The sequence below is a fragment of the Cupressus sempervirens genome, chromosome 4 (genome assembly GCF_028749045.1).
Source record: "Cupressus sempervirens isolate cs-2001-9-10 chromosome 4, ASM2874904v1, whole genome shotgun sequence".
Classification (NCBI taxonomy): domain Eukaryota; kingdom Viridiplantae; phylum Streptophyta; class Pinopsida; order Cupressales; family Cupressaceae; genus Cupressus; species Cupressus sempervirens.
Window position 1 is genome coordinate 347,338,585 of NC_143121.1, and position 20,058 is coordinate 347,358,642.

The window sequence follows — 20,058 nt, forward strand, 5'->3', positions numbered from 1 at the left end:
AATGCATTGTAGTCCACCTAAGTCTACTGATATCATGAATGTGATGTCTGGCATTAGTTTTTAATTGTAGAAATGTTTTGCATTGACCTTGATGCAGTGCCCGTGTTTGGCTATGCAACTTCAATGGGGCAGATATTCATGATGCACGGTCATTACCTTACCCTTCCATAGTTGCAGGACCAATACTTTTTGGTCACAGTGCTCGTATTTGGGACTGCTACATTTCTGATGTAGTACGTATCTAATTTTTCCTTTTCTGATTTGTTACATTCTCATGAACACTTACGTACTTTTTATTTAGTCAATATTTCTTCCTTACACAACTTAACATCCCATGGTATTGATCATGAAACTAAATATGCAATGCATCCATATGTAACATAAGAATGCCTATAGTATCCTTAGATCAGAATGTGTAATACTTTGTAGGACCTATCCAAGTAAGTTTACTTTCATGGAGGATCCTTTCCATGATTATTTTTATTTTTGAAATAAATTATATCAAGCATTTTCTTTTCGTCTTGATTTAAGATTTTGTGTAGGAGCTTATAATTGTCAATTAACTGTATAGCTCTTATTATCAAGTTATGTTGGGCATGTTAGAAAGGAAATTTGTTTCATCTTATTTCATCCTATTCTTGACTTAAGTTTCATGCCATTTGAATTCTTTGATCCAATATGTTGAGAGTTATTTCTCAGAATCAATTGTAGGCCATGTCACAGGTTTCCATCACTATTTCTTTTTATACGCTAGTAATGTTAGGTGGCTAGGCTTAATGCTTTACTTTGGGGTTAAACGTTTTTTTCATGGTACCAGAATTTTTGCATATCTTTGATTTATTGATTGTTCCAAAGGTTGTTAGTGATCATGGTTTCGATGTTCCAACTCTTCCAATATGTTTGTAATAATCATTCTTGGCTATCACTATTTTATTTGTTCATACAGATTATAGTTTGTTGGTAAATCATAGCACATTCCATATCATAGTTATCTGTCCTCTTCATGGAAAGTGGAGAAAAACAACTGAACCAGTTACTATTTTCTAGTTCTTAACGCTTCAATTGATGTTTGTCTGCATTGAATTGTGGCACCAAGTATTTCTATAACTTAATTTTCTATGCCAATTTAGAAGTGCGAGCCTTGTAATTTACATTCTTATACTAAATAGGGCAAGCTCTCTATATCATGACATACTTTTTGGTCCGTAAATGTTCCTCGTGGAACCAAATTTTTGGCCCTCCTATGTATTCATTAAGGGAATCAGAGGCTCAATTGATAGTATGAACACACAACAATAGAATGACTACATCCTCACAGTTGAGATGAGATCTCCAACCTTTCTTTTGAATTACAAATATTCATTGAGATTACACTTGCAATATATCAATTCACAAGTGTCATACCTCTGCTACTGACAAACCTCACAGCATGTAAATTGCAGCTAAAGACTTGGGTGATCAGAAAACAACAATAGCAATTCCCTTAAGGAAGCAATAGTAATTTATGTTCGTTAATACTGGGCGGTGGTTCCTTGGGTAGTAGAGGTAGCAATGACAAAAATATTTATTATCTTAATCATATGATGGGTGGTGGTCTTTGAAATAGCACAATTAATAAACGAAGTAATAACAACATAACTAATATTTATTGCCTTTATTAATATGTATAAAGCATTGCTTAGAGTTTAAATAGAAAGCCATGTCTCTTAGAAAAGAGATCTCTGTTCAAGGCGATGCATCACTTCATTTGGATATAGAGGTATAAAAGGAAAGACATTTTATTTGGAGTGAGGTAGTAAGGAAAATTGTAAAATAAAATATCAAATAATGAGGTTAGAATTGGAGAAGTATTCAGAAGTAAACCTGAATTAGAAATAAAGAATAACAGTCAAAGATTAGATAAGGGGCGATAAATAAAGTGGAAGACATAACTCTTGGGGAGAAATACTAAGAAGTTGTGAAGTGCATTTGAGGAGAGCATGGGAATGAAGAGTTTTATTGGACTTGCAGATCATCGATGAAAGGTTGAAGGCAAAATTGCAAGAAGAGTTTTTTGTGAAATTATAAGAAGAGTATATGCAGAAGTAAAAGAAGACTATATGCAGATATAAGAGACATATTTGCAGATATAGCAGTGGACTATATGCAGATGTAGAAGTGGAAATATGCAGAAACAAAAGAGATATATATGGAGATATAATATACTGATGAAAATTGAGAAGGAAAGTATATGCAGACTTAAAGGAGAAGTATAAATAGCAGACGTGGTTTGAAACTTTGAAGGTTTGAATCAACAAAAAAATAATGGACTGAATTCTTCAAAATGCAAAAGTTATAAAGGATTCTAACTCTTCCAAAGGGTAGTAATTGTGAAAGTTTGTGATCATTGCAAAGAGAAAACACGATGAAGAGGTGTGATTCTACATCTCATTTTGGGACACCGAAGGGAGATTGATTTGGGGAATAATGTATAATTCTCAAAGATAAAAATGAAAAATGGCAATTTGATTTTGATGAAGAGCACTGAGCCTTTCACCAATAAAGTGTAAGAGGATTGATAAGCATTGAAGGAGGGCTTATCAATCCTCACTCATGAATGTGTCCAAACAAATCCATCATCCATCAACCATCCTCAAGAAATGAAGTAAACAATCATCATTTATATCATCACTCCAATCATCTAATCAATAGATACTTCATCGTAACTCACCAATGCCTTAAATCATCAAACCAAAGGAACTCATTGAGTCTATTGGTTCCCAAAATTGCAGATTGGAAATCCAAGAGCCTGCCACTTCTCCGATAGAGTCCGCAATCAGTTTTGGCCAACAAACGGGAATACTTCTCTATTAGACCTTCTCGTCGAACTTGATCAGTTGGTTCATAGCCTTTCTAACGAAAATTTAAGCTTTGGAGTTCTTTGATTGGCAAGGTCCTTAAACTCGATGAAACTGAAACTGAATGCTGAGTACTTCAAATAATTGAATGTTTTGTATAAGGTTTGTTAATAATGAATTTGATGCTTGTAGGAAGGAAGATATAGATTTTCTGACTTCAATAATAGAAAGACCAGTGCCTCTTCTCATCTGGGCAATATAGTCAACTTCAGTGAATTTTCACGTACAACTTTATAAATTTCTTATGCACTTGAATTGCCAACAATTAAATAATCAAGATGCAACGGACCAAATATTATGCAATCTTAAATTAGTCCAGATTGAGCTTTAACTCCTCTGGTAGGGAGACAAATTGGACACAAATACGGAAACAATTTTATATTTCACAATATCTATGATGATCGAATTTAAGATGCTAAATGACCATGTCCACTTATCCAACATTTAAATCGTATACAAAATTCCAAAAAATAATTACAAAGGATGATTCATCTGCAGTTTAAATCTCCATGCCATTTAAAAAATAAACAAAAGACCTTTTATTTTATTATAAAAATAAACTAATTGAATTTATATTACAAAGTCATATTATAGCCCTTATTCCTCCATACAATTAGATATAAAATAATCCTCCTTGGGAATATGAATGTTCGGATATGTTTTTTTTGTTTCAAATGAATACATCCCCATTTATATCTTGATATTTAATGAAATGTGACTTTTCAAATTCAGTCATTTCCCTACAAAAATAAATGATGCCCTTTCAATCTTAAGTAATTTTCTTAAACTTTTGATTAACCAAGTTCATGGAGATACGCAATGATTAATATGAAAGTCTTTGGCCTCGACACTTGCCATGAGTCTTTATTCGAACATCCTTTTACCCATCTGTAGCGTATTTAAAGTTGTCTTCTTCCATTAATCGGCAATGTGGTGAATGGAGCCTATTCTGTCATGCCTCATATTTCCTTTGGCTTCTTTGTTTCATTCTTTATCCACATGATTCAAATCATTGTTAATTCTATAAATGATTTGTCAAAAAATTCCTCAAATTTACGGGCCTGTTCTGAACTTAGAATTTTTGCTATCGGGTTCCATGTATATATTACAATAATAGATAAGACGTCTATTATTAGTTAATGGTTATCTTGTAAATATCTTTAGCTTTAGTCGTTTTTTGCTTTCTCTGGAATAGAATGTTTCTATTCTTTACGATCGTTTCCTAAGGAAACATCGTCTCATTCTTTTGTATAAATTGACCTTTCGGTCTCTGTTATTTATAAGCAAGTATTTACCAATTACCTTGTAATATGGTATCAGAGCTAAATACTTAAATTTTTTCGGAAAAATTTATAATTTCTTCTTGAAATTATTTGTTTAAATTTTTCCAAAATTATTTCAGCTAATTTCTCCAAAACCCACCTAGGGTTTTTCTGCTTGGAGAAATTCCTGAATTACGAGTCTGCAAATTGCGTGGAAATCGTGGCCATTTTTTGAAGACTCGCGTTTTTGGGGTGAAAATCTGCATGTATCTGTATCAAATCTTCATGCTCTTAGCCGTCTCAGTCTGTCATCGTGCTCTGGGAAGCAGATTCGACCATTTTTCATCAAGAAATCTGAAGTTTTTTCAAGCTTTTTTCAGCTAGGGCCGTTTTTTTTCGAAACCCTAATTTTTGGGGTCGAAATTTTTTTTTGTTTGTAGATTCTTGGTGGGTTTTTCGAGAGCTCAACTGGGTTGTCGTCCGTTTTTTCTGGGTGCCTCGATTTTCGAGCCAGCGGATTCAGAAAACGACAGGAGATTCCTTTTGGGTTTTTCGAGCTCTCTTTTGGGTCATTCTCTGATTCTTCTGGGTCTTCCGTATTTTTGCCTCGAAGAAAGTGCCTTCACAGATTTTCACAGTTTTTCATTGAAAAATGTGCCATGGCATCTCTGACAAATATTCTGCTCGAGCATAATTCCAAATTCGATGGTCGCAATTATGGAACCTGGAAGCAGCGCATCATCACAATCTTCGAATATCGAAACACCGATCAACTTGTTCTGGGTGTTAAGCAGCGTCTGACTTCTCCGGTTCCTGATCAAGATACATGGGATCTGAACAATCGAGAGGCAGTAATGCTTCTCAAACTATCCGTAGCTGATGACCAACTCTCTCAGATTCCATCCGGCAAGACAGCGACCGAAATCTGGACACATCTAAAAGGTCTTCATGAGACTTCCGACAAGAGCAGAGCCTTCTTTCTGAAAAACACTCTGTTTTCTATTGTCATGGATGAGCGCACCTCGCTCCAGGCACACCTGAATCGGATTTAGGAAATCCGTGATCAATTACTTGCCATCGGTCGCAAGATGGAGGAAGAGGATATTGTGGTAATCACTCTTCGGAGTTTACCAAATTCCTATGAGCATTTTATCGAGACTCTCAACATCACATCTACTAGTGTTGATCTAAAGTTCACTGATCTCTGCACCCTGCTACTTCAGCAAGATCGGTGGAAACAACAGTTCGGTAGCAGCTCCAGTTCCACCTCCACTGAGCAAGCCTTTGCTGCGAAATCCTTTCAGAAGGATAAGGGCAAGTTTCAGCAACCATCTCAGCAGAAGTCTTCTGCTCCAGCATCCGATGGTACCAAAAAGAAGAACATTCAATGCAACTATTGCCACAAGTATGGTCACATGAAGGTTGCATGTCGGAAACGCTTAGCTGCCCAGTCTAAGCAATCAGGTTCGCAACTCAAAGCGAACAGTGCAGAGCACACTGAGCAGGCAGAATCTGCCTTTTACGCCTTCATGGCTAAAAGACCCGCAGATCATGTACAGTCATCTGCCTGGTACATTGATTTAGGTGCCTCTCGACATGTCACTCACCGCAGAGATTGGTTTATTGACTACCAGCCTTATTCAGATTCTGTTATCTTTGGTGGTGGAGAAGAGTACATGGTTGTTGGTAAAGGCAACATTCAAATTTAGTCTGTTGGGAGGAAGCTCATATTCCTTGATGTGTACTACGTTCCAGGGATGGAACTAAATCTACTCTCGGTCAGTCAGTTGTTGCAACATTCTCCACACTTGGCAGTCACCTTCAGTTCACATCAGTGCACCATCACTGATCGGGCGACTAAGTCTACTATTGCAGTTGGTCTTGAGGATCATGGTCTTTTCAGACTTACTGATTCTGGTGATTCTCAGGACTTAGCTATGGCTGCTCGGCGATCTTCCATCAGCACACTTTGGCATCAGCGATATGGGCACTTAAATGTGCATTATCTCTCACAACTTGCTCGGGATGAGCTTGTTCTTGGTTTGCCAAAGATTCAAACTCAACACTTTGGAGTTTGTGACGCATGTCAGGCTGGGAAGCAACATCGCACACCTTTCCCCAGTGGCGATTCTTGGCGAGCTTCTCAAGTACTTCAGCTTGTTCATGCTGATATCTGCGGCCCTATGGCCACTCCTTCTGTTCTTGGGTACAGGTATTTTCTGTTGTTTGTAGATGATTTCAGTAGAAAAATGTGGGTGTATTTCCTTAAAAAGAAATCCGATGCATTTATTGTATTTCAGAAGTTTAAACCCTTAGTTGAAAAAGAGTCTGGGAAATCTATTATTACTCTTAGATCAGACAATGGGGGGGAATTTTGTTCTAATGTTTTCTCCAGCTTCTTGGATACACATGGCATCCAACGCCAGTTCACCACACCCCACACGCCACAACAGAACAGTGTAGTTGAACGTCGGAACAGGACAATCACCGAGATGGCTTGTTCCATGCTCGAACACAGACATGTTCCGAAGCGTTTTTGGGCAGAAGCAGTTAACACTGCAGTTTATCTGTTGAACCGGTCACCCACAGTGGCGGTCAAAGGTAAAACTCCGGAAGAGGCCTGGTCAGGTCGCAAGCCCAGAATCAGTCACCTGAAGGTTTTTGGCTCTCTTGCTTTTGTTTGGATCCCTGATGCTTCACGCACCAAGTTGGATGCCAAGAGTCAGAAACTGATGCTTGCTGGATATAGCAGTCTTCACAAAGCCTACCGCCTTATTGATGTTGAGACATCTCGTCTCATATACAGCCGCGATGTAGTCTTTGATGAGCAGCGAGGACCATTCATGCCTGTTTCTCCTGTTCCTGATCCAGCAGACCAGCCTATGCAGGTTCATGATTTGGGAGTTCGGCTTCCATTAGGTCCACCTGATGGGAGGGCTCCAGTAGCTCCTACAACTCCAGTCCTGCCAGTGATACCTGTACAGCCACCTCCGGCTTCTCCTGCAGGATCACCTCGTTTTGAAGATGCTTCACCTGAGTTTGATCCAGATTCTTTTGATCAGGATCCTGCTGATCAAGCATCTCCTAGTACTACTGTTGGTCATTCTCCTCTCCGGCCTAAGCGGTGGGCTAAGACACTTGCTGATCTTCATGATGATGAGCTCATTGATGGGAGAACTACTCGGAAAAAGAGCAAAACTATAGATTCTGTTAACTTTGCTCTTACGGCCAACATTCACAGTGTGTTTGAACCTCAAACATATTCCGAGGCTAAAGGAATTCCAGAGTGGGAACAGGCCATGCAATCTGAACACCAGAGCCTGCTGAAGAACAACACTTGGGTCCTTTCTGATCTTCCCCCAGGGAAGAAACCCATTAGCTGCAAATGGGTCTACAAAATCAAATACAAATCAGATGGTACTTTGGATAAGTACAAAGCTTGTTTAGTGGCAAAGGGCTTTTCTCAGCGTCAGGGCATTGATTATGAAGAGACCTTTGCTCCTACTGCAAAGATGAGCACCATCAGATTAGTCCTAGCCATGGCAGCACAGTTTGGCTGGAAGGTCCATCAGATGGACGTAAAGAGTGCTTTCCTGAATGGTGATCTCCATGAAGAGGTCTACATGACGCAGCCTCCTGGTTTCAAGGTTGCTGGTAAAGACCATCAGGTTCTCAGATTGGTAAAAGCTCTCTATGGTTTGAAGCAGGCCCCTCGGGCATGGTACATCAAGATTGATACGTACCTTAGTGATCAAGGCTTCAAGAGGAGTTCTTCAGACTCAAATCTGTACATCAAGACTACTGACAGTGACATCATCCTTCTGGTTATCTATGTGGATGATCTGATCATCACTGGCAGTTCGGCATCTTTGATTCAGGGAATCAAACAACACTTATGCCAGTCTTTTGATATGACTGACCTTGGGCTCATGCATTATTGCTTAGGTGTTGAAGTTTGGCAACAGTCTTCTGGTATATTCATCTCTCAGTCCAAATATGCTAGGGCCTTGTTAGACAAATTCCGAATGCAGGATTGCAAACCTGCATCTACACCTATGGAGAAAGGTCTCAAGTTATCAGCCAAGTCTGATTCTCCTTCCGTTGATGATACTATGTATAGGCAACTAGTAGGCAGCCTCATCTACCTATCTGCTACTAGGCCTGATATCAGCTTCGCAGTCAGCTATATTTCACGCTTTATGACAGCTCCTAAGGCTGATCATTGGATGGCAGCAAAGCGTGTGCTTCGTTATGTGAAGGGCACTTCTGATTATGGACTTCTGTATTCTCGGAGTTCTAATCCTAAACTCAGTGGGTTCACAGATTCAGATTGGGCAGGCTCTGTTGATGATAAAAAGTCAACATCTGGATATGTGTTTAGTTTGGGATCCGGTGCAGTCACATGGACCAGCAAGAAGCAGCAGGCAGTTTCTCTCTCTTCTACAGAGGCTGAATACAGAGGGACTGTTAAGGCAGGATGTGAAGCTGTTTGGCTTCGTCGGATGCTTGGGGATATGCAGATGTCACCAGCAGGACCGACTACTTTGTTTGTTGATAACGAAGGCGTTATCAAGTTAGCACGGAATCCAGTCTTCCATGAACGAACCAAGCATGTGGATGTTCATTGTCATTACACACGACAGCTGGTTGAAGACGGGACTATAGATCTGCAGTATGTTCCTACCATAGATCAGATTGTAGACATTCTCACCAAGCCTCTTGGTCCCGATAAGTTTGTCAAATTCAGAGGACAACTTGGTGTGTTAGATAGATTAACCATTAAGGGAGGGTATTACAATAATAGATAAGACGTCTATTATTAGTTAATGGTTATCTTGTAAATATCTTTAGCTTTAGTTTGCTTTCGTTTTTTGCTTTCTCTGGAATAGAATGTTTCTATTCTTTACGATCGTTTCCTAAGGAAACATCGTCTCATTCTTTTGTATAAATTGACCTTTCGGTCTCTGTTATTTATAAGCAAGTATTTACCAATTACCTTGTAATATGGTATCAGAGCTATTACTTAAATTTTTTTGAAAAAATTTATAATTTCTTCATGAAATTATTTGTTTAAATTTTTTCAAAATTTTTTCTGTTGAATTTCTCTAAAACCCGCTTAGGGTTTTCGGCCTAGAGAAATTCCCAAACTCGGGTCTGCCTGTGTTTGTCCAGCACACTCTAGCCCCATTCGTCCATGCACATCGATCCTTGAAGAAAAATCTGCCATTTTTTATCAAGAAATCTGAAGTTTTTTCAAGCTTTTTTTCAGCCAGGGCCGTTTTTTTTCGAAACCCTAATTTTTAGGGTCAAAAAAATATTTTGTTTGTAGATTCTTGGTGGGTTTTTCGAGAGCTCAACTGGGTTGTCGTCCATTTTTCTTGGGTGCCTCAATTTTCGAGCCAGCGGATCTAGAAAACGACAGCAGATTCCTTCTGGGTTTTTCGAGCTCTCTTCTGGGTCATTCTTTGATTCTTCTAGGTCTTTCGTAATTTTGCTTCGAAGAATGTGCCTTCACAGATTTTCACAGTTTTTCATTGAAAAACGTGCCATGGCATCTCTGACAAATATTCTGCTCGAGAATAATTCCAAATTCAATGGTCGCAATTATGGAACCTGGAAGTAGCGCATCATCGCAATCTTCGAATATCGAAACACCGATCAACTTGTTCTGGGTGTTACGCAGCGTCCGACTTCTCCAGGTCCTGATCAAGGCAAAGCTGCATTTTTTGCCTTCTGAATCTGTTTCTGTTTTTTATGGGTTTGTTGATTTTCTCCTCAAAAATCATTTCAAGTTGTCTGTAATACGCAAGGTTGCGTGAGATTCTGGGTTTGTTGATTTTCTCCTCAAAAATCATTACAAGTTGTCTGTAATACGCAAGGTTGCGTGAGATTCTGAGTTTGTTGATTTTCTCCTCAAAAATCATTTCAAGTTGTCTGTAATATGCAAGGTTGTGTGAGATTCTGGGTTTTACCGTTTTTTCCCCAAAAACGAAGTTTTGTAAATGCAACCTATTTTAAGTCATAGCACTCTTCTGGCAAAGCTTCTTGGTTTCAACATTCTGTAGATCCAGGGAGGGTATACCATGTTACAAGATTCAAGAAGAGTTGGTAGATTAACGGATTTCCGGATGACTCATTTATAAACAGAGGAACAAATGTGTTCCTTATAAAGAATTACAAGGACGTTGTTTCTAAAAGAAACAACGTAGACTGAAGACTGAATTAGAAACAAAACTAGAGACAGGATAGGAAACATTCCTATCTGGACTGAAGAAAAAAGAGACGGGATAGGAAACATTCCTATCTAGACTGAAAGACGGACTACAGACAAGTAGTTGACTATTATAGAAAGTATAAGATATTATCTTAATACCCTCCCTTAATGGTCAACGTACGGATGTTGGAACATTCTATGATAACTGAGACCCTCCCTGGATCTACAGAATGTTGAAACCAAGAAGCTTTGCCAGAAGAGTGCTATGACTCAAAATAAGTTGCAATTACAAAACTTCGTTTTTGTGAAAAAAACGGTAAAACCCAGAATCTCACACAACCTTGCGTATTACAGACAACTTGAAATGATTTTTGAGGAGAAAATCAACAAACTCAGAATCTCACGCAACCTTGCGTATTACAGACAACTTGAAATGATTTTTGAGGAGAAAATCAACGAACCCAGAATCTCACGCAACCTTGCGTATTATAGACAACTTGAAATGATTTTTGAGGAGAAAATCAACAAACCCATAAAAACAGAAACAGATTCAGAAGGCGAAAAATACAGCTTCGCCTTGATCATTGGATGGCAGCAAAGCGTGTGCTTCGTTATGTGAAGGGCACTTCTGATTATGGACTTCTGTATTCTCGGAGTTCTAATCCTAAACTCAGTGGGTTCACAGATTCAGATTGGGCAGGCTCTGTTGATGATAAAAAGTCAACATCTGGATATGTGTTTAGTTTGGGATCCGGTGCAGTCACATGGACCAGCAAGAAGCAGCAGGCAGTTTCTCTCTCTTCTACAGAGGCTGAATGCAGAGGGACTGTTAAGGCAGGATGTGAAGCTGTCTGGCTTCGTCGGATGCTTGGGGATATGCAGATGTCACTAGCAGGACCGACTACTCTGTTTGTTGATAACGAAGGCGTTATCAAGTTAGCACAGAATCCAGTCTTCCATGAACGAACCAAGCATGTGGATGTTCATTGTCATTACATACGACAGCTGGTTGAAGACGGGACTATAGATCTGCAGTATGTTCCTACCACAGATCAGACTGCAGACATTCTCACGAAGCCTCTTGGTCCCGATAAGTTTGTCAAATTCAGAGGACAGCTTGGTGTGTTAGATAGATTAACCATTAAGGGAGGGTATTACAATAATAGATAAGACGTCTATTATTAGTTAATGGTTATCTTGTAAATATCTTTAGCTTTAGTTTGCTTTCGTTTTTTGCTTTCTCTGGAATAGAATGTTTCTATTCTTTACGATCGTTTCCTAAGGAAACATCGTCTCATTCTTTTGTATAAATTGACCTTTCGGTCTCTGTTATTTATAAGCAAGTATTTACCAATTACCTTGTAATAGTATACTCCACCATTCTTGGTTTGTGACTGAATCATCAAATCAAGTGAATGCCTGGGTTTATCCTTCTCCGCCCAATGATATTTTGTGGCATTTCCCCACACTATTTTACTATTTTATTGTTCAGACCAGTGGGCTACCATATTTTCGTTGTTATTTTGTTTAATGAGACAATCATTGAATGTAAATCACTCATCGAATTGCTCTGGAATAATCTGTAGCTTATGAACCCGATGCCTCCTTTATTTGCTTCTAACTCATCTATTTTCATTATCTTGCCATCAACACTGCTATTGGAATTGGTCCCTTTGTGTATATGTTATTTGTTTCTGTGTCTTTTCACTGCTCATGGCTATTTTGCCTGTGATAGTAATAAAACTCAGGAAGTTGCAGAATTTGGTCCTGTAGTCAACTCCAGAATATTTCGGTTACTACTCTCGAAATAGTCCATGTCCATAGTTATCAGTGCTCAAAGTATTTACCAAGTTGCTATGGCACTCATAAATACCCAGGAACAAGCTATTCATTGATGCTTCTGTGGATTATTTGTTTATCTTTCTGATTGTGTTTTTCAGAAATTTGGCTGGGAGTGAAATGCTACAGGTGAGACTTATTTTAACAAGTAAATGGCATAATGGACAGTTTGATGTTAAGTATATCTGTTGGTAGCAAGTTTCTTATTATTGGATGTGTAGGTCTGACCTTGACACACTTAGAAATGTGAATATTGTCCCTGCTGATATCTTTATTTTGCAAACCTACAAATACATACGTATACATATATTGTATCTGCAAGCATATTTATATTGTGTACTCCTTCTGTAACCACCCAAGGCCTTTTGCTTAACAAAGGTTCCACCAAATGATCAAATGAGTTTCATAGGTTTTGTTTATAATCTACGTATAAAAGATCACCAGGTAAAAGAAACACATTGTGCTTGAAATTCTGTATATTGAACCTGTCCACTCTCTAGAGGCATCAAAAGCACCAACTTATTATGTTCATTCACTCTCCAAAAATGAAGACTTGAATTTAGGTTCCATCGGAGTCAATCAATTATTCATACAAATAACAGTTATTCAACAATAATCAAGATAGATTCAAGCATCTACAGCAGTCAATAAAGGAAGACGGCTAGATTGGGAAAAGATCATTGTGAGCAGCAAGTACGAACCAAGATCAGAACTATAATATATCAGACCCAGATTCATTATGCCAAACTGCTAATAGCCTAAAGAACTATCTTTTTGAGATATATTTGGGCTCTGCACTATAAGTTAGCATTTATGACTAAGTTGCCGATTTGGATGGATGAATTTTTTTTTTGGGATGTAGGTGCGTGCGCGTGCGCACACACACATATATGTGCGCACAAAGAAATGCCAGAAATATACAAAATTAAATTATTTGATAGTATGACGCCTTTGGATGAGGTCACTTAAATGTTTTAAAACATGCAAATTATCTGATCTACAATACATCGTCACTTCACCTATTTTTGGTTACATGTATTTACAGGATCTGATGCAGATGATGTGGCATTTTGGCATTGATCACTTAAAAAGTTCCAAATGTGTGTTTCTGATGATTTAACTTTAAAATCCTCGAGTTGAGAAAACTTAAAAGCATTATTGTTGTGATATGGTGGATATTCATAGGTTGGCACCTTTTTACACTTGCAAGTTGTATGTACTGCTGGCATTATTTCCACGCAAAGAGGTTCAATGCATCAGAACCTAATAGTAAGTTTCTCAGAAAAATTGCACCCCAAGGGTAATTATTTCGTGGTGGTTACAAAATTTTAAGTTGTTTTTGGTCCAAAAAAAAGTCAGAACAGGCCTCTTTTGTGTGGAGGTGTTTCAATGCTCCTGCATGCTCTGTGAATGCGCTTCCTGTGCGCATCCATAGGGCAATTTGATGTGCTTCTGCATCAGAGCACCTCCACCTCTGTCATTGGGGCAGGATGCTACACAGTGACAAGTGGGATTTATGATATAATCTCGTAAAATACATATACGTGAAATAAATTTGTTTGTAACCTTACAATCAATCATATAGGCAAGGGGAGGAGGTGTAAGGAAGGGAAGCAGTTATCAGATCACCATCTAATTAGGCCACCCTAAGTGGATGTCCAATGCCCTTGCCATTGGGGCTAAGATGCTGAGTGCAATTGGACTTAGATAGGTGGAATACAATTCCCCTCTTGCAATCTTCTCTCCCAACTCTATGATGATTTAATATTCACTTAAAGGGAGGATCAATGAATAGGGCAAGTAGATACAAGCACCCCACTAGGTAGACCACCCTAAGTGTTTGTCAAATGTGCTCGACATTGGGGCCAAGAGGGCCAGTGTCCGCTTTTGGGCTTAGTGAAGGGATGGCTTCAGCTGGACCTTTAATGCTCCCTCCTCCAAATCTTATCACAATTGAATTCTAGATAGTAATATAGATATGGTTTATTTTGTTGATTTGAGATAATTACATGTTCCATCTAACCCAATTGAAAAGTACATATGTATATATGATTGGTTTTTGTAGCAAGATTTAAACCATGGTTTATTTTGTAAGAAGGGATATTTCACTGGTTAAAAATATATCTCTAACCATATCCCATTTGTTGCTTTTATTGCATTTATGATTTAGGGCAAATTCTAGGGTAAATCCAGAAGGGCACATTACAACAAGTGTATCCTAGATCAATGTTGCCAAATAGCAACTTAGTTAATAACAACATATAACACAAAACCACAAGATGACCAACTTATACATACATCATATAAATATATCATGTTAACATATAGTGTCTAGCTAGCAATAGGAAGTGGATGTGACCCTACCAAATGCAACTTCCCTTGGTTGTATTCACTAACACATAAAAGTTTAAAACCTTCACAATAAGTTGAAATGGGGAAATGAAAACCTAGTGCATCCCATACTATATGGTGGCTCCATCCTTATCTTAGTTTCTTAACTGATTTTCATGATCAGGCCAAGATCCTGTACTACTCTATCGTCACTAGCAAGGGAATAAATGTAATAACTTAAAACAAATGCAACTATTAATATGATTTCCATAATTTTCTTAACCTTTGAGATAGTGGCCCTTGACATCTTTGGCCTGTTTGCTATTGGCAACAGTTAGCTCAACTTGGTATGGGTAGCTCTAGCATCTATTATGTGTATGCTATTTGTGAAAATTGGCTAAGCCCTTTCATACCATGGGTAACTCCTGATAAAATCCCCCTTTTTGGTACATCAGCAGTCAATAAAATAATAAATTTAAGTTGTCAAATCATATCAAATTTAATGACAACTTAATTTAATTATCTATCAATAATAAATAAAGTAATAAAATGACTTTAATGGAGCTTAGTGAAAATTAATGAAGTCAGTTTAATAATAGAATAGAAAAGGAATTCCAAGAGAAAGACAAAGGGAAAACAAAGAGTCACAGGGTTGTGTTATTAAACAACATTAAGAGGCTCATTCTCTGGAGGCTTGGTTTATTATTTACTCTTGGAGAGTTTGGGAGCTCCTAGCTTTCATATCTCAAGCTTTAGGACAATATCCTTCAGGATTTCTTGGTGGATCGGATGGAAACCCTGTTCATTTCTTGGTGGATTTGTGATGGAGTACACAGCTGGGCAAATTTATGATAAAGTGTTTCATATCTGTTTGAAAAAAAAGTTGTAATGACTTATCTACATAATTATCATATCAGTCTGATATTATATGATTTTCATATAATCAATTGGATAAAAATAAATTAGTTTGTATATAAATGTTTTTATGAATTTTGTGAAACATTTAGAAAAAATTGGAGCACATATCCTTAGGGGGATATTTTAGTGTTATCAAAGTCGACTCTCTTGCCAGCGTATGAGGTTTCAGCAGAAGACAAATTTGTAAGAAATTGAAGTATTTTAGCTGAGTATATTATAATTTCAATATTGCATTTTGAATATTGAAGGGGGAGGTATGATTTTTGAATTCTGAGTATTTTATATTGGCTGTTAATGACAAAGGGCATGTTCTGCCATTGAATTAAAGAATAATATCAGTGGCTAGATTAATGTTGGAGGGTGAATTTTTTTGATGTCCCGAGTATCCTCATAAAGCATTTTATATTTCATGTTTCATATTGCTGTTTTGGCATAACACAGGGTTCCGTTAAGGTTTCAATATTTCTACGAGGCTGGTGATTAAGGTTATCTATAGATATTTGATATGTTCGGCTATTGTAAACATCAATACAAAGGCAGAAATTTTTATTACAATATTATTTTCCGAAGCTCTTATTTTCTAAGTTCAGCTGGGTGACATATTTATAAATTTTGGCCAAACTTTTCATTTGAATATGTTATCACAATATTGGTTCCCTTATTGCATTGCTGAGAAGGAAATACTGTTTTTTTTTTGACAGAGGTTAACATTAGGGTCCTACCCTTCTAACAAGGTTTGGCAGATATAAAAAGTCACTAATTATATTCTACTTTTCATTGGGCAATATATGATGGGAAGCTTATGAGTCGATAAAATATTTGATGAATGCTATCGCTGAGATAAATAATATTCCTGTGTGAACAAATATTTGATGAATATTATTTCCATGAGAAATAATATTCCATGTGGGAAAAGGCTTTGGTATTTCTATAGTTTGAGTAAATCTGCCCAATAAACATTTAAGCTCCTAATATTTTTGCCGAAACTGTATTTGCTTTGCATCTGAGTATACCTTGGAATAGTTCGCTGACTACCTGGACAGAGCAATGGTCTAATTCAAGCCTTAATTGGAAGCCTATGTGTGTGTGCGTGCTCTTTGTATGGTTGAGTCTTCTAATTTCTGTTACTTATTTCATTATTAGCAGACTTCTCTCGGAGGGTACAACTATTCATGTAATGCTGAGTATAATCTACAGGGGTCGAGCATATGAATTGCCACCAGACCACAAGAATCTGGCATGAATATATTATGCTTCCTGTTATTTAAGCCATGCATTACTAGCAAGGCTGTCTAGAAACTCGGTTAACCTTCCCAGATACAGAGGTCCCAAAACATTGTAATTAGTAATTACCACCTGAGCAAGTTTCAAGTGCAAGCTAAAATAACTATATATGAGAGTGATGAGGGTTTTGCTAGTTAATTAAAAGACCAGTTAATACTACTGAAGTTAGGGTTGGTGAAAACTATTCTATTTGAATTCTGCCAGATAAATGCAAAGTTATATATGATCTGGAGAGTATTAAGTTGCGTATGTAAATAGCAACTGTTTAAAATCAAGAATCTGTGATATTGCTCTCAGGATTGAACTGTGTAGTTTTTTTGAATCAAACTCATTGACCCGTGTTTCATGAGGAGTGGTTCACAAAACCCATCTCTCATGAGAATGAATGGAACGCTTAACACTCATTGGATCTAGGTGATGCTCACAAAGGTGAAGAACTGGGACTTCCCAAGAGGTCCACCCCAGTATAAAAATTGGGCAAGGGCATATTGTTTTTAACTGCAAAGCAACTGACGGTAAATTGTTTTTGAGTTTGCTTGATTTTTCAACTTTCTGGAGTTAAGTTTCTTTATAGATATTTTCCAAACTGTATTAGGCCTTCCAACCTGTATTTATTATGTCTTGGAGTTAAATTTTCTTTATGGATATTTACTGATCTGTAGTGGGCTTTCCAACTTGTATTGGTTATGTCTTTCGTTCAAGGTAATGTTTTGGTACAAATATTACGATCTAAGTCCTAGATGTTTGTCAGAACAGACAAAGATTGAGTGGTGGTTATTAAAGGAACTTTTTGGGTAAGTTGTCTTTCTAGATTTGAAAATTGATTTTTTTTGGGTAAAGATCAGAGTAAACAATATATTGTCATTTATATTGAGGAACTGCAAGGAATCAATGATACTTTCAGGACACATTGGATAAAATAGATATGTAGATCTAGGTTGCGCTGGCACAGGTTATAGATTATTAATATACTGAGGACACCATTTCAAACCTAAATGATCATGTATCAATCTGAATGATACTAACACTGAAGATTTTGTTACTGTCCAAATGTTCTTGTCTCCATTAAATGCTAAAATAAGAAAGAACAATCATATAAGTATCACAGTTTCTTATTTCAAACCCAACAAACTTGGGCTTATGAATCTTATCAGACATCTCTACAGAGAACCACTTGATTTGTTTTAAAGATATCAACAAAACCTACATTTCTCCATTTTTAGGCTCTCTATTTGTCATCTCCCCTTTCTAGCGACATGATTCCCACAGTAGATTTGCCTATCATTGACTCTCGTGGGCAAATGATTTTGGAGAGAGAGTCATCCTGTTGACCAGATGATTTATTTGAGCCTACATCCAGTAAGTGGGGCCTACATGTTCTAATTTTGAATTGAGAATGCACTTTTAATTTTATAAAGTTATTTAATAATAAAGTGCATTAGAATAAGATCTTATAAAAGATGCTTCTAGAAGTTCCTAGTGACTTCTTAGAAAGGTGAATAAATAGAGGGCGGGAAGCATCCATTTGAGCAAGCGGTTTTTTGGATTCAACTTCTATTCTAGTTGGAGCAATTTGTAGTCATTTGGTCTGCAAATTCTCAAATTATCTTTGGGAACGAAAACTCCCATTGATAATCAATTTTGAGGGTGTGGAATATCACCTGAATTATTGCAAATTGGAGGTGATATTACAGATTACATTGGAGTCTGTTAGCAGTGAAGGATTTTATTGGAGGCAGCAGTTAGTTGAAGAAGGAAAACCAGGGCTTATAGAAGAAATTCCTCATACTAATCTGAAGCAGCAGAGGCACCCTTAGACTCTTCTTTGCTAGAGCCCATATAAGCATCGATTTACTTTGGAGATTGGGGCGCATCATTCCTGGAGTTAGGCCGAAGGTGTTAAGAGTAATTGGAGGTTGGGAAGCGGCTCAGTTTATTAATTTTCCCCACCTCAGAGAAATTCGTGTGGACTGCTCATGGACTTCAAATTCTGGAATTATCACTGGAGGAGGGCTGGGAGCATATTTTAAGTTATAAATCCTTCATAGCTGATCCAAATTTCATGCGACTTAGGGCATTGTCTTCCTTGACACCAGGCGGACTCAGTTCATATCAGATTAGGCACTGTTTGAAGGTTGCAAATTATACAAAAAAATCGCACAGGTACAGCAGTATTGGTAGGCGAGTCAAGAACATATTTGAAGATTCAATTCAGACTCATCGGCACTAATGGCTAAGTCGAGGCCTGTTCCAGCTGGGAATTAAAATATTGACTGGAGTATTCATGTACAGGTCTGTTCGGCTATTAGAATTTCCTCAGCAATTGGGCAGCGCTGACATTTTCAGGTTCTTATGTTAAAATTGTTTGCAAATCGATTTTGAGATTAGGCCAAGGACATAATTGAGTAATCATTCATTGTAATAATCAGACATATGAAGGTGAAGAATGATTTAAATAATAGATGTTTTCAGTATTTAGCATTATGGCAAATTTTTAAGTTTACAGCTATACCTTTACATTTCTTGCCAACTGTTTGTGAATTTGTCTCAGTTAGTGTAGTACGTTTGGGCATCATTTATCAACAAGTTGTTAGTTCTGTAAACAATTCCCTATAATCAGGAAATTACCTCCAGCAGTAGTATTCAGTACATGCCCAGTTTTGACAAATTTCATAGTACATTATCTTTCCATAGTGCAGTTCAGACTACAAGACAGGTGTTTGACGAATTGTCTCAGTTTAGCATTGGTTCTTTTAGTGACCTTTATAGTAAGGTTCATTACACTATTTTACTAGTAAGGTTGTTTCTAAGGAAGTCTACCTATGGACTCAGAACCTTGTCATTTTAAAATTGATTCTAAACAACTGTCTTTCCATTTGTTTTGCATTGTTGACCATCCACTCTTAAGTGTTTGTGTTTGAACTTTGAACAGATTTTCTACTGCATGGATGATTTTCTGTTTTATCGAACTATATTTTCATGGTTGTGCTGCTTGGAACATGCTTACTATTAATATAACTGCGTGCGTTTTAGTAATTTATTTTTGATTTAGAAATTGTTCTAATTATGTCACTTGTTGATGAGTTTGTGTAGCTAATTGTTACAGCCAGTGAGGATTGCACATGTCGCATTTGGCGACCAAATGGAGAACATGTTGCAACTATCAGGGGACATATGTGAGTGTTATCACCTTAGTGCAATAGCAGTGCACTATAAAACATAGAGATAATGTTCTTTTCTTCTAGGTTTGGAAACATGTCATGAAGTTATTTGAAAGGAATTTTGTATTCTTTGGGCAATGGCTAAGCTTCAA

The 20,058-nt window shown here is 37.4% G+C and overlaps 1 protein-coding gene across 4 annotated transcripts in view; it reads left to right on the forward strand.

Moving 5' to 3' along the window:
* Window positions 1-20,058, forward strand: part of LOC149561457 (Transducin family protein / WD-40 repeat family protein) — a 175,252-nt gene that overhangs the window by 32,476 nt on the left and 122,718 nt on the right. For all 4 annotated transcript variants that reach the window (XM_089825160.1, XM_089825159.1, XM_089825161.1 and 1 more), the window contains 2 exons: window positions 98-233; window positions 19,839-19,921. In XM_089825160.1, coding sequence (XP_089681286.1) covers window positions 98-233; window positions 19,839-19,921 — 219 coding nt within the window. The remainder of the gene's footprint in view (window positions 1-97; window positions 234-19,838; window positions 19,922-20,058) is intronic.